We start from the raw sequence: 26020 nt of genomic DNA, 5'->3' as shown, positions 1-26020 counted from the left end.
AATTTTGATCAATTTGATTAGGTTTGTGAACATGCAATTCATATGAATTGAATTTACGACCTTTAATTATGAACATGAGAAAATTGAAGAAATAAAAAATAAAATGATTATAAAACATACGCATCATAAGTACTAAAAATATGAACATGTGCACTAAAATTATGAATATATGCATTTTAGAAAATGAGCATACACATTCAAAATATGAATATATGCATAGGTTCATTTTTTGAATGCGTATTAACATAATTAAGCATTTTAGAAGGTGAACATATACATAAAAAAATATGAACATACGGATTTTAGAAAGTGAACATGTGCATTTAAGAAAGTTTATATAAGAATTTCAGAAAATTTACAACACTAATAGAAATAGGCCGTTTTTCGACGGAATCGTTCCGACGAACCTACGAATTTTCCGATGGAATTATGGTCTGTCAGAAAATTCCGTTGGAAAAGGTACTTTACGACGGAAATTCCCTCGGAAATTTTGCGACGGAATTCAATTCCGTCGTAAGACTTAAATCCTATTATTTCCCCTCTCTTTCTCCACCTCTTTCCCCCCTCTTTCTCTCTCTTCTTCTCTTATCCTTCCCTTTTTGTTTTCTCTTAATCTCTGCTCTTTCCTCTTCTCTTTCTCTCTCCTTCCCCTTGTGTTTTCTCTGAATCCCTTTCTCTTCGCCTTCCCCTTCTGTTTCTTTGAATCTCTTTCCCCTTTTTTTTCCTCTCCTCTTTCTCACCTCCTTTTTCTCTGATTTCTTTCCCCTTCTTCTCACACCAACGTCAAACAACATCAACACCACCGCAACCAACACCACCACCACTGCGCAATGTCTGGGTGGTTTTTTAGGCCAAATTCGACCATTAAAAGCCTAGATCTAGACTTTTCATGGCCGAATTTGGCCTTGTTAAACCGTTTTCGTGGTGAAATTCGAGCCCATTTTAATTTAAGATATGTTTTAATTTTTCGATTTTCTGTTTTTTTCGTTGTTTTTTTAATTTTTTTTGGGGTTTTTAGTTGTTGTGTGTGCGTGTGTGATGTGTGGGCTGGTGGTGGGTGGCGATTTGTGAAGGTGGTGAGTGGCGATTTATGAAGGTGGTGGGTGGTTTCGTGGATTCTGGCGTGAGTTAGAGTTGGTTTCGTGGGTTTCGTGGTTTGGGTGGTGGTTGTGGGTGGCCGTTACTTAGGGTTTTGTTGGTTTCGTGGCGTGGGTTTGGTGGTGCGGGCTGGTGGTATGGGTTAGGGGGACTGGTGGGTTAAGGTGGGTGGTGTGGGCTGGTGGTTCGATTTAGGGGCACTGGTGGTGTGGGTGGGTAGGGGGGCAGTCATGGCAGCCATAGGTGGGCAGGGGGGTATGCGTGGGTAGGGGGGCAGGGGTGGGCTGGTGGTGTGGGTTGGTGGTGGGGGTGGCTTGGGTTGGTGAGCAGGGGTGTGGGCAGTGGTGGATCTGGGTGGGGTAAGGGTTAGGGGTGGGGCTGTTTTTTTTTTATTTTTATTTTTTTATTGACTTTTCCGAAGGAAAATTCCGTCGGAATATACCTCTTCCGACGAAAAATTCCGTCGGAATATAACTCATACCGGCGGAAAATGTTCCGTCGGAACATTGCGACGGACTTCCCAATTAAGTCAAACTTGACTCCGACAAAACAAAATCCGTCAGAAATTCCGTCGGAATGGACTTTTTCGACGGAATTTCCCTCGAAATATCGCGAAATTCCTACAAAATGTAATGCGACGGTGCCTTCCGACGGAATTTCAGGGTTTTCCGACAGAATTTTTCCGTCGTTGATTGGCTATTTTCTAGTAGTGCGAAAGGATTCAAAATATGAACATAAACATTTAAGAATGAAAGTGAATATATATAAAAAAAATATGAACATATGCATTTCAGAAAGTGAACATAAATATTCAAAATATGAACATAAGCATAAACAGACAAAACAAACCAAATGAGAACGTTTTATGAACATTAAGAATATTTGTCATATGAAAAACAAATAATAATATTATGAACATTTCAAAACATTTTATGAACATAAGGTATCCGTTTGATTTCACTAAATTTTTTAACAATTCCAATAAAAATTTCGAACAATAGAGTATCGAACAATATTAAAACAAATTAAGTGATATTTATATAAAATTCAAACAGAATTAAGTGAAATTTACATAAAATTACTTTTTTGGGATAATCCGTTTGATTTTCATCTCATCTCAAATATCCATGGTTGTTTTGGAAGAGAGAGAGTGAATTGTGTTTGATTTTAAAAGAGAGAAAATCAAAGAGAGAAGTACTAAATTTCAGAAATTTAAGTTTGAGAGTGGCGATTTTGTATAAATGACAATTAGATGGGCTGCATTTTAAAGATATGTTCAGTTTTTTGGGTGGGCTCGTTTTGGTTTGGGGCTTTTTTTAATGGGGCACGTTTGAAATTGGGTTTGTAAGCTGGTGTTGCAGCTTGAATAAGTGCACAAGGGTGCAGAGCTTAGACCAATTGCTTATTAAGACCGAATTAAAGTAGTTGGGCTGGGCCGATCCATATTTACCTGATAAAATTGGACTACAAGCTTAATACGAACTACTATGTAAATCTTGTTATATCTACTAATCTACATTATCTTAAAAAAATGGTTTGGCGCCAAAACTCTCAAAGTTCCCGCCTAACATTTTTTTCCTTTTGGCATACTTTTAATTTTAAACCCAAAAATCAGAACAGAACCCCAAAACCTAGACCCGGATTTTTTGGCGGTCACCCTAGCAGAACACTCTTCATTTTCTCTCTCCTCCTTCTCCATATCATCGTTCTGCCATTTCGCCGGAAACTTCAAAGCTCGCCGTTGATTCGCCGGAAACTCCGAAGTCCGCCGCCATTTCACACTTCACTGACTGTAAGTCTGCAATCCTTCTTCATTTTTTTTTTTAATTTTTAATTTTAATCTTAAATTTCTGATTTCGTTCTCCCAATCCTCAACTCCAAAAACTGATGATTATAAACAAAATTATAACTCACAAATCTACTATTATAATTTGATTTGTGTATAATTTTTGCCGTATTTATGATTTTGTAAAAGGACTACTTGTTTATCAATTTTATTTAAATTTTGGATGAAAAGTTGTTGATGAAATTAACATAGATTTTTTTTGGAGTTGAAATTCACATGAGAAGTATGAATGCGGTAGTTTAGTAAGTCGTAATAAGTTGTTTGTATGATATTGATTGATAATTTATTGATTGCTGAGTAGCTTTTTTTTCAGATTAATGTGAATGAGTAAAATGAGTGTATGTATCGCAAATTATTTATAGTACTGTAATTTATGTAGCTTATTTGGAGCAATAAAGACATGGAGGAAGATGATCAGCCAACAATGGCGGGAAGACGGCGAAGCCGAGGAGCAAATGGTGTGGCTAGCGCCAGAGCGCAAGCCCTAGAACGCCTGAAAGCCCTGCGCAATGGCGAAAACCGCCCTTCGTATGATATAAAGATGGATGCTCCCATCTATGACACTGTCGATGAAGATGAATACAAGACTATAGTTGCTAAACGTCGAGAGGAGTTCAGTGATTTTGTTGTTGGTGATGTTGGAGATGGTTACATTGATGATGGTGAGGAGGAGGATTGGACTAAAGCTGGAATTCCTTTTTCATCTGATGAGGAATTTGATGGTGAAGATGGTGAGAAATTGAAGCGTAAGAAGAAGGAGAAGATGGAGAAGGAGAAGGAGAAGAAGCCTTCTGCTGCTGCAAATGCTCTCTCTAGTGCTGCTGCTTTGATGGGGAAACAACGGATTTCTTCGATGTTTACTACTTCGGTGTTTAAGAAGAGGAATGAGGAGAAAGGGAAAGGGATGTTGTCGTGTGATAGTGTTGTTGATGATGTGATTGCGGAGTTTGCTCCTGATGATGGGGATAGAGAGCGCCGGAGAAGACCTCAATCAAAGAATCTAGGGTTAGGGTTAGGTGTGAATGGGATTGGTAAGATGAAGGCGGAGAAACCAGTAGTTAGTGACGTTCTTGGGAAGGTTGAAGATGATCATAGGCCTTTGTCTCCAGATTTAGCTACAAAAGATAGGGTAACTGATGATAAATCAGTCGTAGAGGAGGAGAATTCAGATGAATTGAAGCAATTTGAGGGTGATTTTCTTAGCAGAGGTGAAAAGGAAGAGAAATTGTCAAATGCAATTGACGGTAAGATTGAGCCAGCTTTGAAGGAGGATCAGAAGGTTTTTTCGTTTAATGCGAAGATTAAGGAGGAGAAGGTTCAGACTTTCAGTGCAGCAGCTGAATGGCAAGCAATCAATGGCACCCGAGAAAGAAATGGGGCTGGTTGTGATCCTGTTAAAACAAGTTCAATTCCAGAATCTGAGGAGAAATCAGAGTTTGTCTTGGAGACTGATGGATCATTGCCTTTCTATATCCTGGATGCATATGAGGAGTTATATAATACTAATGCTGGCACAGTCTATCTATTTGGTAAAGTAAGTTACTGTATGGTTTTCTCTCTTTATATATCTAACAATATATGCATTTGTTCTTTTTGGATGGCTGTTAATCATATCAAATGTTACAAGTTACCTCTTATAATTATGGGTTTGTGCTACTGGTTAGCTGATTAATATAATACTATACAATCTTGCTAGGTTAAAGCTGGTAATGCATATCAGAGCTGCTGTGTTGTTGTAAAGAATATGCAGAGGTGTTTGTATGCTATTCCTAGTGCTTCTGTTTTTCATAATGAGGAAGTCATGAAGTTGGAGAAGGATTTCGCTGATAAGAAGATTACAGCTGCAGAACTTTGTGCCAAGCTTCATGTTAGTCAATTCTCCTTGTGCTATGATTTTAAGCCTCACATCTATCTCTCTTATATTTTATATTGGCCGTCTAATTTTTCATATCTATACTAGGAAGTGGCATCTGGTTTGAAAGCTGAAATGGCAAAACATTTGGTAAACCTCAATGTTTCAACTTTTAGCATGGCGCCTGTTAAGGTGTGGAATAATTATCCGACATTTTAATTTCTGTAATGATTGTTTTTGAGCATACAATTTCCATAACTGTATTGGTTTATATTTTTATAATTGCTTACATGTGTTATGTGGGAACTTGTTATAGAGGAGTTATGCATTTGAGCGTGTTGACATACCTCATGGGGAGAACTATGTGCTTGAGATCAACTATCCATTTAAGGTAATTTGCTTTATGTTTCTAACTTTATGACTAATATCTTTGTGAAGGCCTAAACACTTATTAGCAAAAGTTAAGACTTTAGATGACCTAATTATAGCTACCTTTCGAATAACATTATTCCTTTTAGGGTACGTTTTGAACTTTTTGAATAATATATTGACTGTTCTCCATCTGTAGGAATTTATTAATGAATGTTCTTTCATTGCAGGACCCTCCACTCCAACCAGATCTCAAGGGAGATACCTTCTGTACTTTGCTAGGGTCTAACTCAAGGCAAGTAGCAAGCAGTAATTCTTCTTTTCACAAATGATACCCCATTATTGTTTTATGATAAACTTCATTGTGTTTGACCAAACATTGCCATCTTCTATGAGAAATTTTACAGTAGGATGTCTTATAATGTGGATTGCGAAGAATTGTATTGCGATGAGCTCAATGCTTGTCCCTTTTCCTTAACTCTTTTGTTTGTCATGGATACTTATTGCTTGTTTAGCTTTGCAGTGCTTACACACCGATCATCTAGAACTACATCTAGTGTTGATAGTTTTTCTAATGGATTTCATGAATGGATATTGCATCCCAAGTTTATTGCTACATGAGGCTGACTAAAACTGTGCTGGTGTGAAGAAAAAAAATAATTCTGTGTGCACTTTTAAAATTTTTGCAGCTCTTCAATAGCTGTTACCCAGTGAAAGTTGCCATCTCGCACACATGAGAATTGAAATGAGCTCCTTAGATAAAAGATTTATCGATCCTTTTAGCTCTGATTTCGATGATGATCAGTTTTCATCCTTTACCATGCCATTGCATACTTTAAGTACAATGGTTTACAATTTTACATGCAATATGTGAGAAACTCTTATAAATCCCTTGGCTTAAATCTTTTAGTTGGTACTTCTTGATCATAGCTAGTCTAGTCACCATCATTGATAGTCTTGTCCAAGTTATTATCCTTAATCTGATGATTTGATTCTTTTTTTAAACTTTAATATGAGGTGGATTTCTTTCTAAAATTATATGCAAGTAATAGTGGAATGATAACTCATTGGCAGTGCTCTGGAACTCTTTCTTGTCAAGAGGAAGATAAAAGGACCATCATGGTTGTCAGTGTCTAAATTCAGTAGCTGTCCTTCTCATCAACGGGTGAGATTTGCAACTCTGTACATTTCAATGTTAACATGTGTATACATGGGTTCAATATCTAAGAGGTGATTTTGTGCAGGTGAGCTGGTGCAAATTTGAGATAGCTATTGAATGTCCAGAGGACATCAAAGAGTCAGCTTCCACCAAGAACACTGCAGTGATTCCTCCGGTGATTGTAACAGCAATCAGTTTGAAAACAATTATCAATGAGAAACAAAATGTGAATGAAATTGTTTCAGCATCTATTATCTCATGTAGTAAAGCAAAGGTATGCTTGAGATGGTTTTTATTCATGGGCAGGAGTTTTATAGTACTGTTATCTCTATCTTTTGCCCCCTCTATATATACATTTTTTTTTTTTGCTTTCAATTTCTCTAGATGTTAATTACGCCCTAATCTAGATATGCTATTAGCCAAACCAGCATAAATTATTGAGCTCCTTGTTCTTTCAAATTAATCGTGTCTCTTTATTGAAATATCCCTCAATTCTCGATAGTCTTTTATCCCCACTGGTCCATATTAGAAGCTCAAACCAGAACCCTTTATGTAATCCACCTTGTGGGGGGAAATGAAGGATTTCAAGAAGCTACTATATTCACATGAATGAATTCACTCAGTTTACAAAGATAACAATTAAGTTTTCCACGTTCCTATAAAATTAAACTAACAAGAGAGGAAAAGGAATTGGAAGAATCAAGAGGTAGGAATTGTTTGTGTGAGACTCAATCTTACTTTCAACTTGCAATATGCAGTCTATTGGATGGCTTTTTTCTTTTGAAAGCACATATAGTTAAGTCTTTCTGCAGTAGTCATCAGAATGCTTCACTAAGCTCTCTTTCGATCTCCAGATTGATACTCCTATGCTGGCTTCAGAGTGGAAGAGACCTGGTGTGCTTAATCATTTTACTGTTGTGAGGAAACTTGGTGGAGATATCTGGCCAATGAAATTCCAAAAAGAAGTTGCAGAAAAGAATACAAAGGCCGGAAGCACCATACTTGTTTTGGAAACCAGGTACGTCTCTTTTTGAACTTATATTTTGTTAAAAGTTTCATTATATCTGTTATTGCTAGTCTCCAAACGTGTCTAATTTGTTGATTTTGTTATATCTCACAGCGAAAGAGCTTTGTTGAGCTGTCTGATGACTGAAATGTACAAGTTGGACAGTGATTTTCTTGTGGGCCATAATATTTCTGGATTTGATCTAGATGTTCTCCTTCATAGAGCTCAGGTGGGTACAGTAGCAAATACCTATATGAAATCAGTTTCATTCTGGCTACTGGTTTTTTTGGAGGATTTTTTTTCCTCGCCGTTGTTGCGTTGGTTATGATATCATGTACATAGAACCTAGGTCTGTTGAGTATTAGGTTGTGCACCTAGATGGAGAGGAATTCTGTTGCTGCCACTTGGTAAGATAGTACAAGTTTTACAAATAAGTGGTGTATTTGGAAGGAAACAAATCATCGAATCATTGAGGGAAATGCCTTATAACTAGCTTACGTTATGTTTTTTTGAGGATCTTGTGTGATTGATGTCAAGCTCTTTGACTCGAGGACTAATTATTCTTCCCAATTTTGTGGATTAGAATATGCATGCTTTTATAAGTTTTTAATTTTTTTTTTTGGGTGTTGGAGACTAGTAAGCATATTGAAGGCCATTTTTTTTTAGGATCGACAATATAGGCGCCTGTTTAAAAATTTTCTTTATCACCTATATTAAATTACAAAGTGTAGGTGCACTGAAAGATTATTGCTAAATTTGAATGTGGTGATGGAAATCATGGATCACCGTTAGATATACGAGATATTAGAGATATTGGAAAATATATTGATGTTAATCTGCTATATATTCAATATCTCTAATATCTTGTATCTCTAACAATTACCCTTGCCATTCTAATTTAATTGCCAGTTTAAGGTATTGCACACAAATGAAGGAGGTGTTAGTTACTGCATTGATATTTTAAATTGGCAAGTAATAGAGTGTACATGTATTTTAAGTGACTGATGATAAGAAATATAGTGTAAAAAATTTGCATTACTATTTTAAAATTTCATGCATAGAAGTGTCCAGAAAGATACCAATTTGGATATGTAGTAGAAGTCTTGATTTCCTGAAGCATTCTAATTTTCAAGGCTGTATTACTATCAGTTTTATGTTGTAACCTGGCTGCCATGTCTGAGCCCCTGCAGGCATGCAGATTACCAAGCAGCATGTGGTCTAAAATAGGTCGCCTCAAAAGAGCTACAATGCCCAAGTTGACTAAAGGAAGCACCATTTTTGGATCAGGAGCAAGTCCAGGAATAATGTCTTGTATTGCTGGTCGTCTGTTGTGTGACACATATCTGTGCTCCCGAGATCTTTTAAAGGAGGTATAATATCTGGATGTCAGCATGTACAAGGACATATTACTAGTGTGTTTTGACTTTACAACTGAGGATTTGTTTTGTAGGTTAGCTACTCTTTGACCCAGCTAGCAAAGACACAGCTGAACAAAGACCGGAAGGAGATTGCACCAAAAGAGATTTCCAGCATGTATCAAAGAACTGAATCACTTATGGATCTTGTATGTTATGACCGTCTTTGCTTTCATTCGTGCTGTCTTGAATCTTAACAATGCACACATACTCTGTCTTTTTTTTTGGTTTTATCCACTTTCCATTTTGCAGTAAATGATGCACCCACTTCCACTTTATTCTATATTATGCAAACGAATTTTATTGTTTTAATCCTTACTATATAGTGATTGGGCACTCAAAAAAAAAAAAAAACAGGAGTATAAATTTTGCAAATCTTGTCAAAGAGAATGTACTGCTCGCTATCAATAGACTTTTTGGTGGTTAAATTCAATTAGAGTGAAATTGCACGTCCAAGCACCAGAAATGTGAATCATAATTGTTAATAATGAATTATTATATTTGTGATAATTTATGGAACTATTTATTCCTTTTATTGAGTTATATATGCTCCAAGGTGACATGTTTATAATCATGCTCATGCCTAACATAGGTTTGTATTTCCAGATTGAATGTAATGAGACAGATGCATGGTTGTCTATGGAACTGATGTTCCATTTGAACATACTTCCACTTACACGTCAGTTGACTAATATCAGTGGCAACCTTTGGGGAAAGACTCTACAAGTTAGTGCCTAGATGACTTCATAAACACTGTATATTTCTGAGTGTCCTTTTTACACTTGAAATACTGATTGTGTATTATTCATCTGTTTTCAGGGAGCTAGAGCGCAACGTGTAGAATATCTTCTGTTGCATGCATTTCATGAAAAGAACTATATTGTTCCCGACAAATATTCATCTTATGCTAAGGAAAATAAATTGACAAAGCGTAAAATAGAAAATGGTGATGACTTAGATTTGGATAAATCAAACAATGAGAATGAGCCTTTGCATGAAGATCATGGGAAGGGCAAGAAAGGTCCTGCTTATGCAGGTGGATTGGTTTTGGATCCCAAAAGAGGTTTATATGACAAATATGTGTTACTTTTGGACTTCAATAGTCTTTATCCTTCTATCATTCAGGTTTTGTATCTCTCCATTAGTGCTATCTCATACGAAGCAATGCTTTTCTGATGAGAAAAATTGTTAAATGGATCTTTTTTTGGATTTTTTCAGGAGTACAATATATGTTTTACGACAGTTGAAAGATACTCTGATGGCTCAGTTCCACGCATACCATCTTGTGAGAAAACAGGAGTGCTACCTGAGGTATATATTTTTTCTATGTTAATTGAAGCTCTCTCTTCTATTTATTTTCTTTTCATCTCTTGTATTTATAAATGTTAAACTAGTTATTGGGCCTTGGTGATGCCTTGGTTATTACAGCAAAGAAAAAATAACGTTGTGTCACTGATGCAAACATATAGCTTGCGGGATCAACATCCAATATTTTTGTGAGGCTACATAGCAAATAATCAACTTTTAATAAACTAAAAAAGTATTAAATGGCACTGTTTTTCAAAGAGAAAAGCAATTGACTTAAACCTATAAAAGCTTGAGCTGACTGCTAAGATCTCGATTGTTGTTAAGTTGCTATTAAATTTCCCACTTTCAGGCATTACTAACAGATACCTTGGCAAAAAGCTTGCACAATTGCATTCTAATAGTAGAAATGAACAAGTGATCTTGTTTTATACTTAAATTTGAGTTGCCACATTAAAATTTAAATCAAATACAATTATGGACTACTAAAATCTTAACTGTAACATAGTAATGGACGAAGGACATTTATATGAGTTTGTTATCATCAAAGGCTTATGCAAATAGATAATGAATGATTTATTTATTATTAATTTTTTTTTCCAATTACTAACCGTAAATAAGAAGGTATGCTGTTTCAACATTATACCTTGGAAGTACCTAATGACCAACAGGGAACTGAGATGGAGTAGCTGTTGCTAGTCTTACTCCTGCCTTGCTTGCTGACTTATCAGTTAGAAGTTTGACATCAAATTAAATTAAACTCTGCACATCCAGAAGCGAGTGAACTCCATTTTCTACACCTTATTGGTTTGCAGGATGGCATGGTTTAACAATGGATAAAAATCTACCACACTTTTTGGTGCAAAATTATTTTGTGGACATTGAACCCCACCAACAGATGCACAATACCCAAACTTCTGTTGGTCTTTAGTGCCTTACTTTGACATTTTCATTACAAGATAATAGCTTGTCTTGGCTATTCCCCACTCTGCACACTGTTTTAACATAAGTATTTTCATCATTTGTTTCTATAAAAGTTGCTTAAAAACTTGGTCGAAAGGAGAAGACTGGTGAAGTCTTGGCTGAAGACAGCATCTGGCCTCAAGGCCCAACAGTTCGACATACAGCAGCAAGCCCTTAAGCTCACAGCAAACAGGTTGATATTTCTTGTTGATTATTTTTATAGTCATTTTTAAACTGTGAAGCTTTATGTAAATTTTCCTTTTAAGTTACATTAATGAATGTATTTGTTATTCTTGCATTATATCTTATGCAGTATGTATGGATGCCTGGGTTTTTCAAACTCAAGATTTTATGCAAAGCCCCTTGCAGAACTTATAACGTTGCAGGTAAGATGTTCTTTAATCGTATTGCAGAAGCTGCTTTACAATATGTTCTCTAAATATCCATTGACAATGCTACAATTTCTATGTAGGGAAGAGAGATTTTGCAAAGTACTGTTGATCTTGTGCAGAACACGCTGAACTTGGAGGCAAGACCTTTAATTTTGCTCATTGTTTTATTCTTATAGCAATTCTATCACTAGATGTCTATATGACACGTCTCACGTCATATCTGATAGATTGTTTCATCTTTGGCAGGTTATCTACGGTGATACAGATTCAATCATGATATATAGTGGGCTTGATGATATAGCAAAGGCCAAAGCCATTGCTGGAAAAGTCATCCAAGAGGTGACATGAATTCTCTAAGAATTAGTGGTTTGCTTATTGATATTCCATAAAATGAACAGGATTTATTTGTTTTACGTTGGAATATGTGTTGCAGCATTCATCAAATGGATTAGCCATACTGATTTTACTCTTTTCATTGGAGATGTGTTTTCTCCTAAGAGAGTGATTTTCTTTGTGGTGTTTCAAATTCACTGTTTTACAGTATATTTGACTGAGTGACATAATTCATTTGGTTGGATATAAATTTAGGATTGAAGGGGAAAAAAAAAAAGAATTGGAGGGATCTATTCAATTTTTCTTCTCTTTCTAAACCAGTCCATTCTCTCTTCTCCTCTGCTATTCTCTCCTCCGCTCCTCTCCTCTCCATCCCGGTGTTTATCCTCTCTTCCTCTTCCATTTCCTTCCCTGGACCGTTGTTATCTAATTTCTATATGCACTGACAGGAAAATATGCCTACTGAAGTGAGCTTCTGAAAGGCAGCAATATGTGCTGCTTTGAACTGCTGCTTCCTGCTTATTACTCTTCTTTTCAGTTTTGTTGCCGAGTCTGATGTATTCCGTTTTCTTTCAGGTTAATAAGAAATATAGGTGTTTGGAAATTGATCTGGATGGGTTGTACAAGAGGATGCTGCTCCTTAAGAAGAAAAAGTATGCGGCTGTCAAATTGCAATTCAGGGATGGGAAACCGTATGAGGTATCTTTAGTAACCTTCTTGAAGATATGAAGTGAGGCTGCTTCAAGTATCTAATGTAAATTTAAATGTTTGTTATAGGTAATTGAACGGAAGGGCCTTGACATGGTGCGTCGTGATTGGAGCTTGTTGTCAAAGGAAGTTGGGGACTACTGCTTGAGTCAGATACTTTCTGGAGGGTATAGTTGTGCTTCTATCTTGCGTCAAGGATTCCTTTTATTTTTTTCCCTTCTGATTTTTGATATTATATTATTCTAATAGCAAAAAACAAAGTGATTGCACCTTTATATAGTTTTAAGGTGTCAGCCTAAATTATGCTTTTCCTTCCTTGCAGATCATGTGAGGATGTTGTGGAGTCGATACATAGTTATCTTATGAAGGTAATAGAAAGACCTAAATTTTTGTTGGCCAGTGTTTAAATAACGAAAATAGGAAATTAGAAATTGATTTTCCAGATTCACTGCTGCACTGACATAATTTAAATCTCTCTAATGATTAAGGCAGCAGAAATTCAATGTTTACTTTTAAAAACTCAATAGTTCTATTCCTCTCAAATTAATGGAGATTCAAGTTAGGTTGTAATATTAGGTCCTTTGTCAATATGACAGTATATAGGAAAACAAGTAGTCAAGTAGTGAAAATCTAAGCTCTTATGGGTCCCAACAGGTGCAAGAGGAAATGAGGAAAGGAGAAGTACCTCTTGAAAAATATATAATCACAAAGTCATTGACTAAACAACCTGAAGCTTATCCTGATGCGAAAAATCAACCACATGTTCAGGTGATTATTGTAGACATCTAGCTCATGTCTTTCCTTTAGTGATGAAATATTCATGTACAATATACGGAATAGTATTGCCATCCTGACTGTTTATGTTTTAATAGGTGGCACTGAGATTGAAACATAATGGTTATACTGCTGGTTGTTCCTCAGGGGACACAGTTCCATATATTATATGCTGTGAGCAGGTCTGTTTAATTTACATTAGTTATTGAATTGAAGAACATTAAGCGCTTTGGGCTTTAGTACACTATGGATGCTAGCTAATTGCATCTGTATCTTTGTTTTGACAGGGTACTACTTCAGGGACACCTGGTGGTATTGCTCAGCGAGCTAGACATCCTGATGAATTGAAAACAGAAAATTTGACATGGATGATTGACATCAATTATTACTTATCCCAACAGGTTTCTTTTTTTGATTTTTTCACCTCTATGTAAAACATTGTCTTTTCAGTCTTCATCAGATTTGAAGCATTAAGTTTGTCTTTGCAGATTCATCCAGTGGTTTCACGTTTATGTGCATCAATTCAGGGTACGGACCCTGCACGTCTAGCTGACTGCCTGGGGCTTGATTCAGCTAAGGTGATAGCCTACGTAGACTGCTAACTGCTTTTGCTGCTATAGTGCAATGCCCTTATTTGCTCCATGTTACTGACTTTCAATTTATGTGTTCAGTTTCAAAGTAAATCTGACCTCAGCACCGGCAATGATCCTTCAGGATCACTTTTAAGTTCTGTTGATGATGAAGATAGGTAAACAATTGTGATCACTTGGCCTCTATTTTTAGTTTTAATAATGCTGAATATTTGTTAGACTTTCGCATTGTTTCACAGTTTATTGAAATTGGAGGCTGCTGAACTATTGTTTTTGAAATAGCAGTAAGATTCACTTATGGTACTGTTTGAGCATGTAGTTCCATTGTTACCTCAACATCAATTACTCAGGACTTCATTGGGACCATTAATCAGTTTTCTTTCTAGAGTAATGTATTACTGATCTGATGGATTAGTAAATTGATTGTCTTGATGTCTTCTGCAGATATCAGGGCTGTGAACCTTTAGTATTGTCTTGCCCTAGCTGCTCTGGCTCTTTTGACTGCCCAAGTGTCTTTAGTTCCCTATGTAAATCTGTCGCAGAAAAGCCCAATGAAGCACAGCCAGAAAAATCCACTAGCAAAATCTGCCACAGGTTGCGATGCCCCAAGTGTCCTGAGGAAGGGGATGTTGGTCAAATATCTCCAGCAATGATTGCCAACCAGGTGGGTCGAACTTTCTAGCCTAACTTAACATTTGCTAGATTTAAAGAGTGTGCAAAAATGTATTGTGCGGGCTTAGCTATATACTTGGCTTGATCCCAGTGTATGCTGATTCTAGTGGTTTGCCAAAGACCTTTCCAAAACAATAGTTATTGAAATGATCTTCTGACATTTCCAGGTGAAGAGGCAAGCAGATGGGTTCATCTCAAAATACTACAGGGGTTTAATGACGGTAAATACACCTCTAGGTCATTTCTACATATGGAATAATAGGTTTTGTGATCTATCTGAAAGTTTTGTTTCTTATAGTGTGATGATGAAACTTGCAAGTATACAACTCGTAGCTTAAACTTGCGGGTGATAGGTGATTCTGAGAGGGGAACTGTTTGTCCAAACTATCCTCAATGTAATGGCCGACTAGTAAGAAAGGTATTAACCAGTCTTGTACTGTGAACTAAAATATCAGATACAACTTTCTGGCTTTCTCACTAATGCATTCATCTTTATCAACAGTTTTCAGAAGTTGATTTATATAAACAGCTCACGTATTTCTGCCATATACTGGATACTGTTCGTTGCATCGAGAAGGTATGTCCATTGTTTACTGTTCTTTCTGCTTTTTAAACTGAGTTTACTCATTTACTTGGGAACCTGCAGATTGACGGTGCTGCAAGACCACCCTTTGAAAAGGAGCTTAATAGAAAACGACCCTTAGTTGACTCAGCGGCTATTGCTGCTCAGAAGTTACGAGATCGCTGTGCTTTTGGATGGGTGCAGCTGAATGACCTCTTTGTCACGCTCTGAAGCTAAAGGCTGTATGCCTACTTATTTATCTAAATCTTGTCAATTCAGATCTTGTAAATATCTTGTATAGGCATGTCATTTTAGTGACTTGCAACACTTTAGAAAAGAGGTATATTGGGATACTTTAGCATCTCATGTCACAGAAGAAATAACATAAACTGTATACGGTAATTCATAATTATTCCATCGGATCACCAAGCTGTAGAATTCACTAATGTAGCATTATGAACAAAATTTAGAGATTGAAGCATTTTGAAATACACTACTGGTGAAAGATTATGTATTGACATCTAAATAGTTTTTTCCTAAGCAATGGGTATAAATTGCTAAGAGATTAAAGCTTGATACAAGCAAAACATGTTCAAAGAAAGTTTAATACTGAGTAACAAATTTCTAAGAGATGCTCAATGTTTACATAAACTTATAGGTAGAAATTCGATGACCATTATGACTCCTACAAAGATCTGGAATGCTGCATATAGACAACTAAATTGATATACCAGTTAAGCTTCAAGTCTCAACTCTATGTAAGTAGCTGCAAGCCTTAAGCTGCTGTGCTATAATACAATTTCCTGAAGGTATATTGCTCAATTGGTTAGAAAGACCAATAATATTATTACTCTAAATCTGAAAAAATACTAAAGAAAACAAAATTTCTAGCAACAACCTAAAAATATGAGGGAAGAATGTAAACTATAAATTTAACTGAAAGATAATATTTAAATAGTTGGCAAAACTATCCGTGAAAAGCAACTATAACTTAAAATGTACACATGAATTATGAGTTTCTTTGCATTTGGCACAATACTCCTAATTTTTAAATGATTGCTACTCTGTCTTCTGTACCACGATGCATAATTTCACCTAGCCTTGAAGCAACTTCATTGTAATTCACCAACAGGTGCTTCATTTAGCCATAAGAAATGAATGAAGTCATACAGCTTTGCACTTACACTCACCTGCATCCAAAAGCACAAACATCAGAATATTATAACCGTCAATGAACTCTCAAATCATACAAGAAAATAAAGGATGTCAAGGCTACCTTGTATGGAGTAGGATTCAATCTCCTCATGTGGTCAGGGCGCATTTTCTCCAGCTGCCTTATGCACCGATCTCTGATGTCCTTCAGAGGTAACATATCTTCTCTCATTTTAGCTGCATGAAACAAATATCATTTAAAATACTTTCAGGCTACTAATGTTGGCACAATGAAGCTCACTCTCTGGATACAGTTAAAAGTACTATCATGTGATCCATGAGAAAATATGAGCATTTCCTTCATGCATATGCAGTCATTGTTCTTGAATTATAGTAATGCTATGTGTAGCAAAGGAACACTTAGTTCAGATGGATCACAAATGATTGCACATATGATGAAGAGGAACAGACTGGAAGCTCACCTGAGCTACCTCTCCAGTAACATTTCAATAGCTCCTCGACTCGCTGGGGCACTACATAAGCTCTTTTGGACTCATTAAATGGATGACGGCAGAGAATTCTCTCTCCCACCTGTCAGCCAAAACACAGATTTGATTACTTCTCACTCAGGGTATACATTAAAATTGGAGAAGCTTTCACATATTTTTAAGTTCTTCCACTCCATAAAAAGCTACGTAGTGGCGAGGGAAAAGCCATCTAAAGGCTGACTCAATAAGATCTCAATGTTTCTAATAAAAAAATGGCATAATCAGCAAGTTTTATAATGCTTTCAAAAACCAAAGGTTAGCAGAGCAGAAGACTGAAGGACGTGAAGGTGATGCATCAATAAATTGTTCCTTGAGTATTAGGTCATCAACTTCAAGTTACATGCATAGTTAAACAAAAAAAATATCCCAATATCCATTACTATTATTCATTTACCTGAGGGGGTGGGGCTGTCCAACTTTTCTTTTGGAATGTTAAAAGGTAAAGCTACTAGGTTAGCTCATTTAATAAAAGTTAAGAGCTAACGCTGAAAGCAATAAACAGATCTAATCAGATAGAGAGCATCACAGAGAGAGAGAGAGAGAGAGAGGGAGAGGGGGGGGGGGGGGTAGATATTAAGAGAGAGATTTGGTTGCTTATCAGTCACTTCATACCTTTGGAGCAGGTTCAATTTCTCCTATCATCAAATCTACTAACGGGTATCCTTCTTTCCCGTACAATCTGTAACATTGTTTTTTACAAGGAATGGATACCTAGATAATACATATAAAAAGAATTACAAAGCCTCTAAAAACAAAATTTCAACCCCAAAATTAGTAGAAAGCACAAACCTACCTTGGAAACATCTTCAGATAACTTCATACGGGGCTGGTTATTAATCTCAACAAGCTTGAAGACACAACCTAATGCAGCTTGAGCGTAGCATGTAACAAGATAGGTTCCTATTCCAAATGCATCAACTTGATGACCCTGTCTATGCGAAATTGATCCAATTAAAAACATAAGGAAAAAAGAGTAAATATTGCAGTGTTTTCAGTGCTAGACAAATAATACAAAGCAATAGCTTTGTGAAGAGATGACTTTAACAACTTTTAATAGGAAGAAGGCTAAAAACCTGTATGCCCTTTTTTAATTACAGGGTAAGGAAGGTTTTCAAAGGACTCTAAAAATCAATAATGAGGTATTCAATCACCCATAGAAATTGCAAGCAGGCCTGACACATTCTAAGAAGCAGAAAGAAGTTAGGAAGATTCAAAAGAGGCTATGGCAAATGTACCTGAAGATTATAGGACCCTGTACCCTCAGTGAGGTTCCTACCTTATAGCACCCTAAGACGGTGGAATGCATTAAAAGCTACTTCTGCAACAGCAGAGACTTGAGAGGCCAAGATAACGTAAATCACATTATATGTTTCTCAGATTAGGATAATTAAAAAAAGAGCTATTTGAGCAAGAACTAATAGAATGTAGCACAGAACATATATATCGCTGCAAGTTTTTTTCCAAGACCAACTCTGTCCGGTATAAAATTGTCCTAATTTTGTATTTGGATGTTCAATAAAAATTTGTGAAATAATCTACACCAAGGGGTTAATTAATATATTTTCAAATCTTCTCTTCCCTATGGAACAATTTTTGGTATAGATTCATATGCACTTCAAGAGTAATTCCTGTTTCAAGAGCTATAAATTTACTTGAAATTTTAGCAACACTAAATAGCAGCAGCAGGCATGAAATAATATGCAGTAAAACAGTAATATTTGTAATCACCTGTTTATTCAAATGATCCAAGGTTTCCTCATTGAGATCGTTGCTAGCAGTAATACTCATCTTTCCAAAATCTGGTACTCCAAATTCTTTCTCAATCACCTGAAAAAACTTACGAGCCTCACAAGACAAATATGCCAGGTCACCAGAGTCCAATCTAATGCCCATGGCCTTGTACCTGAAAACCATATCATGGATAATGATGTTGAGGAAACAATCTTAGTTTTCAACAATCAACACGTCATATACTCAAGGTCTCTACAAACAGAGGAGACAGGTTGTTACGTATTCACTTTTAAGAAATGATTCTGATATCCGAGAGCACAATAGCTCTCAAATCTTCCTCAAGTAAAGGATGTATCATCCTAATCAACCAAGCATAGAACTGAATGCAGAAAAAGCATAGAATAATGCGCCAAAAAAGTATAATATAAAAGTTACCACTGTGATGTTATGGTTCCCTAAAATTTAAAAAAATTTCTTTTTAAAAGCTCCAAACGTGTCTTATATATCATAGGTAATTATCAAGTATATAGGGGAATACAGAAAATCCTGAGTGTATTATAGTATTATGATCCCTTTTTTATATGGAAATATATTTTATCAACTCTCAAGGGTAGTACAGAATATTTTGTTTTATTATTATAATAATGATCCTATTCCTACTGCAATTCATATTTGTCTTATGGGAAGTACGACGAATTTTTGTTGCCACAATCCATTTGTCCAATCTTTAGCAATTATTTACAAGGAAACACTCATCATCAGTCACAGCAACCACTATACATTAAATCAAGTTGGCCAATTTAATCTGTATTGTATCAGCATCATTAGACTCTGATAATAGACCATCTTCGTTTGCAAAATGCAATTGTTTATTTTACACTAAGATAATGCACTCTCATGTAGATGGAATGATGGAAAAGTATGATCAGAAAAGTTTATCAACTAAATCATGTATTCATAAATCTTCCATACCCTAAATCTCTGAGAGCCAAAGCGACTGCACAGAAGTTTGGAATACCGCTCCTTAGAACCTGGTAAAAAATTAGTGTCACCAATCAATGAGTTCCATGATATAGTGATAAATAAACAATAGTGATGGCTATGGTAAGTAAAGAGAATATCAGAGATAGGGTACACAACCTCCAACTTTGAATAACAAAGTAACACATGTATTGTAAATAAAGAAAGTAACATCACAAGTCCCTTTCCTGTATAAATATCTAAACTACATGATAAACGTTTCAAGTACTTAAGATTCAGGGCCAAGAGAATTTGAGAACAGAATAAAAGAATACTCCTCTACCTATCTTAACATTGAACAGATATGCACAAATGAAAGCGCAGTTAAGCAGAGTAGAATTTTAAAGATTTTGATATAATAAAGATAAAACATATCGACTTTCGGGCGAGATCGAAACAAAACTAATCCTTTGAAGAATTGCTATATGAATATTTGACCATCAAAGTAGCTACTGCTATCAACCAAAAGAGCCTCCAAACAGGCATATTTGGCTGCAAAGAGTGAAATAACCTAGAGTTGAAAACTGCCCAAAAAAAATAAAAATCTGTCACAGTAATGAATTGTATGGGCTAAGCATGTTTTATTGCTGACTACTTAAAGCATTAGATCAAATCTAAATTTCACAAAACTTAAATCCAGATCACAAAAGACAGACAATGTAGAGAAGTTTACATTTTTTCCCCCCAGATTCATTCTAATAATGAAGAAGAGACATGAGGGCAGCAAAAAAGAATCTTTATTGACTATGAGCCTAGATTAAATTCTAAAAAAGTAGGGAAAAAAACCTAATGATAAAAAATATAGTGTGGTTTGTGACATAAGGAAGAGGATAATGACCACTTTGCCGCAAAGTTTACTTTCTATCAGTAATTATTTATTAGAGTAAAACTATGAAGAAAGCAAGATAATACTAAATCACTACACAGGTATGCAAGAATTGAAAAGCTCATATGGTCATATAAAAAGTAAAGAGTTTAATCTTTCTTAAGGATACAGATAAAGATTTATGCTCTGGAACCTATCACAGTAAGAATTAGTAACACTTACATCGTATGTGTCCACTAGGGCCAAAAAATTATCAGGGAATGCCAGGGCATAGGAGGTAAAGGCAGCTAACTCGCTTAAATTGGTATCACCAAAGCCACCAGTCAAAAATTTCGTCCTCTGAAAAAGCAAGCAGAGAAGTTAATGTAAGTACTATGTCTTATAGAGATAAAGTTGACAACATAAGACACAAAAGGTCAACTCATAAATGGAGGATGAAACCATCTAACCAGCCATCACTTGATCTGGACATTTATACGGCCCAAAGTTATTCAATTGATCAGTAAGATCATCGTATATTCCCTACCCATTTCTGCAACTTCATTTCATCTTGAACTAATAAAAACCATTACAAGCATGTTCACAAAGCAATAAGGATGACTTGGAAGTTGGAAGTGCTCATGACTGTTCGCCAAGTAACATATTTGAGAGCATGGCAAAGTTTAAGCAGTGAAAAGGGGGCTTTTCCCTTTGGTTAATACTAGTTTATTTGATATAATCTTCCTCTCTCTTTTTCCTTTTTTGATTGGGGTGGGAGTGTTGGGACAAATATATAGGTCATCTTCTTATTCTGGTGCCTCAATTGAGAAATTTGAGGTCAGTTTATATATAATTATCTTGCCACTATTAAAACAGCAGTAATCAAACAAAAGAACACATATTTTAAAACTTTTCAGACAATACAAAGTCTACAATATGACAAGAAGAAAATTCAAACAGAAGATTGCTAATCCAAGCTAGAGCTATCATACCCATCCTATCCCTGAAACTGCCATTTTGATTATACAGTGTTGGGTTATACTTTTGCAAATGAAATTCTTACTAATTACTGTGAATGTCAAAATATCATACAGAAAGAGGCAATTTAAAAAATAAAAAATAAAAAAATAAAAACCTATGGTTATTAGGACAATATAACACACTTTGGGGAGGCTAAACGCAAGAACCTGAATTTTGTTTAACCATGTCTGAACCAGATTGACAAAATCCTCACAAGAAGTTGAGCCATCAGCACTTTTGAGCGATTTCTCCACAATTTCGTCAGGACTCTGCATATCAAAATATTAAGTCAGAAGCAGAACATTTTTCATCATTTTTGGCCAGTGTCAAACAGAGAGAGAGAGAGAGAGAGCGCAATCGAACAGAAACAATCAGATGCCCTTGGTATAGTAAATGATACACTGTTTCCAGATAAACTTTGCAGCTCTTATCACATCAACTGATTTCCTTGTTTACATAGTATCTAAAGAAGCAGAAACTGAAAATAGACCATGTCGGAGTCCACAAGCACTTTCTAAGGTTACATGAAGACAAGGTTCTTTTTTAAATTAACCCCTCATCTGGAGCACCCTTTAGGAAAAACCCTTATATAATATAGTATTTGGAATTTGTAAATGCTACTAACAAGTTCTATAGCATGTAACCTAAGTTATGTGAATGGGATGACTGTAAATTTCTTGACATGTCACCTCCAGAATAATTTAGTTAATCTTTGAGATGCCTATCTAAATCAGATGAAGCTACATGAACCAGTAGATTCCAGGCCCATATGCAATGTGTTAAATGACTGGATTAAAGGCAGCATTTATTTTTTGTGAATTTTTACCATATTCCTTTGCAATACCAAGTTTTTATGAGATCAACTCCAATAATCCCTCGTTTACATTTCTTAAGCTTCCCAAACAACTTCAGTAACAGAACAATTTTCATTTGAAAGGGTAAGAGTGCAAATATGGCATGATATCACCTATCTCATCTTTTAAATTTCACCATTTACATTGCATCTATCCTATGTACTCGGACTCAGGTACTCATACAGGTAATTTCCCAGGTGTATCACGTTGAAGAGTCGAGGGTCTGACATTGGTACTTGAGGTTAATTGAAGGGTCCAATTAATAAAGTGTATATTACATAGTGTACTATATAGATTTATAAAAGATAAAGTATGAAGAAGTGTAAAGATGAAAATATTAGGCGCATCTCTCACCATAAATGAGCTAACAAAGGCATGTGAATGTGTTCCCTTGAGCGGGATTCCAAACAATTTTCCAGCTGCAACATTGCTGTACGAAAGAGTCAGAAAAGTAGTTTAGTTGACACACACACAGCCCAAATATGCAACTATTTTTAAAAGCAAAATTTTTATCAAAAAAAATAAAAAAGATGTGTTACAATTAGCCAAGCAAGGAAGCAATGATAGTGATTCGACAAAATCACCAAATGCTAGAGAGCTGTAACCTGAGAATTCTATCCTCTCTAATTAAAAGTAAATTTAACTCTGTTCCTTTTTTTAATAGTTAATATAAAATCTATTTGACCAGATAAACTGTGCCACCAAATTTCAGTTGTATCCAAGGCATGCTAAAAACCTGAGACAGAAACAGTTGTATACTAGGCCTTCCATATTTTTGAAATCTCTTACTATGCCCATGAACATGGACATGCAATTGAGAAGCATACATCAATTAGAAACTCAAAAATCTGCCATTTACAGAGTTTACCTTGTTGCGTCAAAGCCACCCATATAGCAATATTTTGATGCACTAATTCCTCCATCAGGGCCCTATAGTGCAGTAACACAGATTTTAGATTTAATATGGGCAAGAAAAAGAGTTAAATTATAAAAGCATTACTGATATCAAGATACACAAAAGTAAGACCTGCGCCCTTCTAAGACCAAACTCAAGTAGTAATTTGGAATTTCCAGCTACAATCCGGTGCCTTGCAGCATTGGTAGCCACCAATGACGCAAAGTTGACAAGGTTGACAAGAGTTGTTTCTAGCAGTTGGGCCACCTGATAAAATAGAAGCACTATGCTCAATTAAGAAGCTCCAAGAAAAATATGGTGCTAAAGGCCAAGAAATAGACAACAAAAGAATGATTACAACTTACGCCAACTGGTCCTTCCACCCTTAACAGGGGTACCCTTGGAAAAACGATTGACCCCTCCGGAATAGCATAGACTTCAACTTCGGAACAATCCAGCTGTCGAAGATAATCCAAAAACCCCTCCTGAAGGATCAAAACAGAAGATGAGCAACTTACAAGATATACAACAAGAAATATATGTTAAATAAAAACACTCATGCTTTAAAAACAAAGGCTGATAAATTAAGGATATGGCCTAAATATACCAAGATATGCATAAAAACAGGCATACCAAGAGGGAAGATCATAAAGACTGAGGACTGAAGATACGGGAGGGAAACAAGAAGACCAATCGAACAATTACAAAATAAGTTCATACATCATGTAAAAAGTTTCTCCATTGTTTTTCCATAACTAACAGCTATAACTCTTTTTGCACTCAAGTCTTGATCGTTAGAAAAATCCTTATTAAACTATGGAAAATATGAGAGAAAACACCTTTTATGGTATAACTTTTATGAAAAAGTAGCAATCTTGGAAAAATGTTGCAAAAGGACCTTTTATCGTTACTTAGTAGTGAAATAGGACAAAAAATATTTTTTCCAATCTTTTTCCCAGATTTCCCTCCATTTCGTACTTCCCTACCTCAATTTTCCAAATTACAACATAGAACAACCTCATTTCCCACTTTTTTTTATAAAGGCTCTTTCTCACAAAAGTGTTACTGCATACGGTTCTGTCTAACAAATTTACTTTGAACTAGAATTACGACCTAGAAAATAGATGAATGTGACTATGTGAGGTCAATGCTGTCAGTCTTAACTTCTAAACCTGAATTTTGATCCCACAAAAAATCCACCTATGCACACCACAAGGAAGTGTTAACTTGACTAGGTTCCAGCAAAACACTTCCCATGAGAACTAATACTTTTTTGTATACACTTCAAACCAAGAGACAATTTCATTTGTGAGGTTTGAGATGGTCAAAGTACACTCAATCGAAATCACATAAAATGTACATTGTTTGCTAGCCATACAGGTCAACCTAGAGCAAACTAAAGATATAATAATCGCGTATGTCAAACTAACTAACTGAAACAAGAACCGCATAACTTCATTATTCTTCTTACGGTATGACCCCGCCAAAAAAAAAAAAAAAAAAAAAAAAAAAAAGGTTATCATATGCACAAGGGAATATCTGAAAAATACATTTAACTAACATGCACAGAACTATAATGAACCATTATGTCCAAGAACACACTCAGCGAAAGCTAATCTATTAAGTAAATAAGCCACTTGAACTAATCAAACCCCATTTTACTCCTCTAGTATATCTTCACGAACAACTAGAATAGACAATTCCAACGGTAATTAAGTCGTTATATAGCACGTTACATTTAATGTATGTTGTCTTTATGCAGTTAAAATCCACCAAAATTTCATACGGAGTACTTAATATGCCAATCTGTGATTTTAATGTTCCGCAAATATTTCTCCCACCATTTTTCCGTCACATTTTCTACAAAATAACTACAAATTATTTCATGATCTAATTAGAATTCGAGAACAAACTCAAGCTTATCTGATTGTAAATAACCAGACCTCTATACTTAATATGCCAATCTATGATTTTAATGTTTTACAAATATTTCTCCCTCCATTTTTCCATCACTTTATAAAAATAACTTCAATTGATGAAAGTTTAAAACTTTTTTCAGAATGTAATTAAAATTCATGAACAAGCTCGAGCACGCCTCATTTATAATTAAACAAACCTCTATATGAAAGTAAGAACACAACTGTTTCGAGTTTCAAATAAAAGTAAATACTCGTAGTAAAATTAAAAGAGTACATTTCTACTCGACTCGATCAACCGAACTCCTAACAGTGAAAATCATATCATAGCAGTGAATGAAAAAAAGTAATAAGTGTTACAATTACCTCGCATGTACCAGGCAAGGCTTCTCGGACAAAAGCGATATGCTCTTCCGTAAACTTAAAATTCGCGATGAATCTTATGCATTCTTCTAAACCAGCAAATACAGTAAACTCGCCATGAAAAGGACTCTTTCGGTAAAACAAATCGAACCTACAATTCAAAGTAAAAAAACAAAAAAAAGGTTCAATATAAATTCATCATCATTCCATGCAACTTAAACTGAATTAATTAATTCTCATCAACAGCATAAAAACGCAGAACAATAATTTAATTCATCAATTTCATAACATAACAATTCAATCATAAATTTTTACAATTATACAGCAATGTACTTTCAGTAAAAATGATCATTAACTCAGTCCTTCTCGAATAATTGTCCTGCATATTATTTCAATCAGTCGATAATTTTAACAAAAACACTCCAGAATTGATGATTAAAATGAGAATTATTGAACTAAAATAATAAAAACAAGATTTAAAAACGAATTAAAAAATAAAAGAAGGTAAAGTGAAACTAACACAGCACGTTCATTGTGTTTGCCAGCTTTCCAATAAGCATACGCCATAGTTAACTGATAAAGATCTGTAAGAATCGGCGTAACCATTGGATTCGTCGGAGGTGGAATTTCCGACGATTTCTCAGTAGAACCATTTTCACTCTTCAGCTCCAT

The 26020-nt window shown here is 35.5% G+C and overlaps 2 protein-coding genes across 2 annotated transcripts; one reads left to right on the top strand and one right to left on the bottom strand.

Moving 5' to 3' along the window:
- The first annotated feature begins 2614 nt into the window (after positions 1–2614).
- LOC110718213 (DNA polymerase alpha catalytic subunit-like) lies at positions 2615–15562 on the top strand. Its single transcript, XM_021897022.1, has 32 exons — positions 2615–2890; positions 3324–4478; positions 4641–4811; positions 4905–4988; positions 5113–5187; positions 5396–5460; positions 6240–6330; positions 6410–6598; positions 7179–7342; positions 7445–7559; positions 8521–8700; positions 8781–8894; positions 9352–9471; positions 9565–9870; positions 9964–10056; positions 11088–11206; positions 11327–11399; positions 11486–11542; positions 11652–11744; positions 12315–12437; positions 12516–12613; positions 12769–12814; positions 13101–13214; positions 13319–13402; positions 13508–13621; positions 13709–13798; positions 13892–13968; positions 14255–14474; positions 14650–14703; positions 14781–14900; positions 14985–15059; positions 15129–15562. Exons 1-32 carry the CDS (start codon positions 2630–2632, stop codon positions 15273–15275), a joined length of 4887 nt encoding a protein of 1628 aa, XP_021752714.1. The 5' UTR covers positions 2615–2629; the 3' UTR covers positions 15276–15562.
- A 123-nt stretch (positions 15563–15685) lies between these two features.
- Positions 15686–26020, bottom strand: LOC110718214 (nicotinate phosphoribosyltransferase 2-like). The gene is made up of 15 exons (XM_021897023.1): positions 25869–26020; positions 25352–25499; positions 23435–23554; positions 23202–23336; positions 23043–23104; positions 22529–22604; positions 21488–21589; positions 20544–20660; positions 19448–19506; positions 18473–18647; positions 17538–17672; positions 17357–17455; positions 16679–16787; positions 16321–16433; positions 15686–16234 (listed from the first exon to the last, which is right to left on the bottom strand). The coding sequence occupies exons 1-15, from the start codon at positions 26018–26020 to the stop codon at positions 16157–16159; spliced, it is 1680 nt and encodes a 559-aa protein (XP_021752715.1). The 3' UTR covers positions 15686–16156.

Source organism: Chenopodium quinoa, unplaced genomic scaffold, assembly GCF_001683475.1.
Source record: "Chenopodium quinoa cultivar QQ74 unplaced genomic scaffold, ASM168347v1, whole genome shotgun sequence".
NCBI classification, from domain to species: Eukaryota; Viridiplantae; Streptophyta; class Magnoliopsida; order Caryophyllales; family Amaranthaceae; genus Chenopodium; species Chenopodium quinoa.
This window is presented reverse-complemented; position numbering and strand designations above follow the sequence as displayed.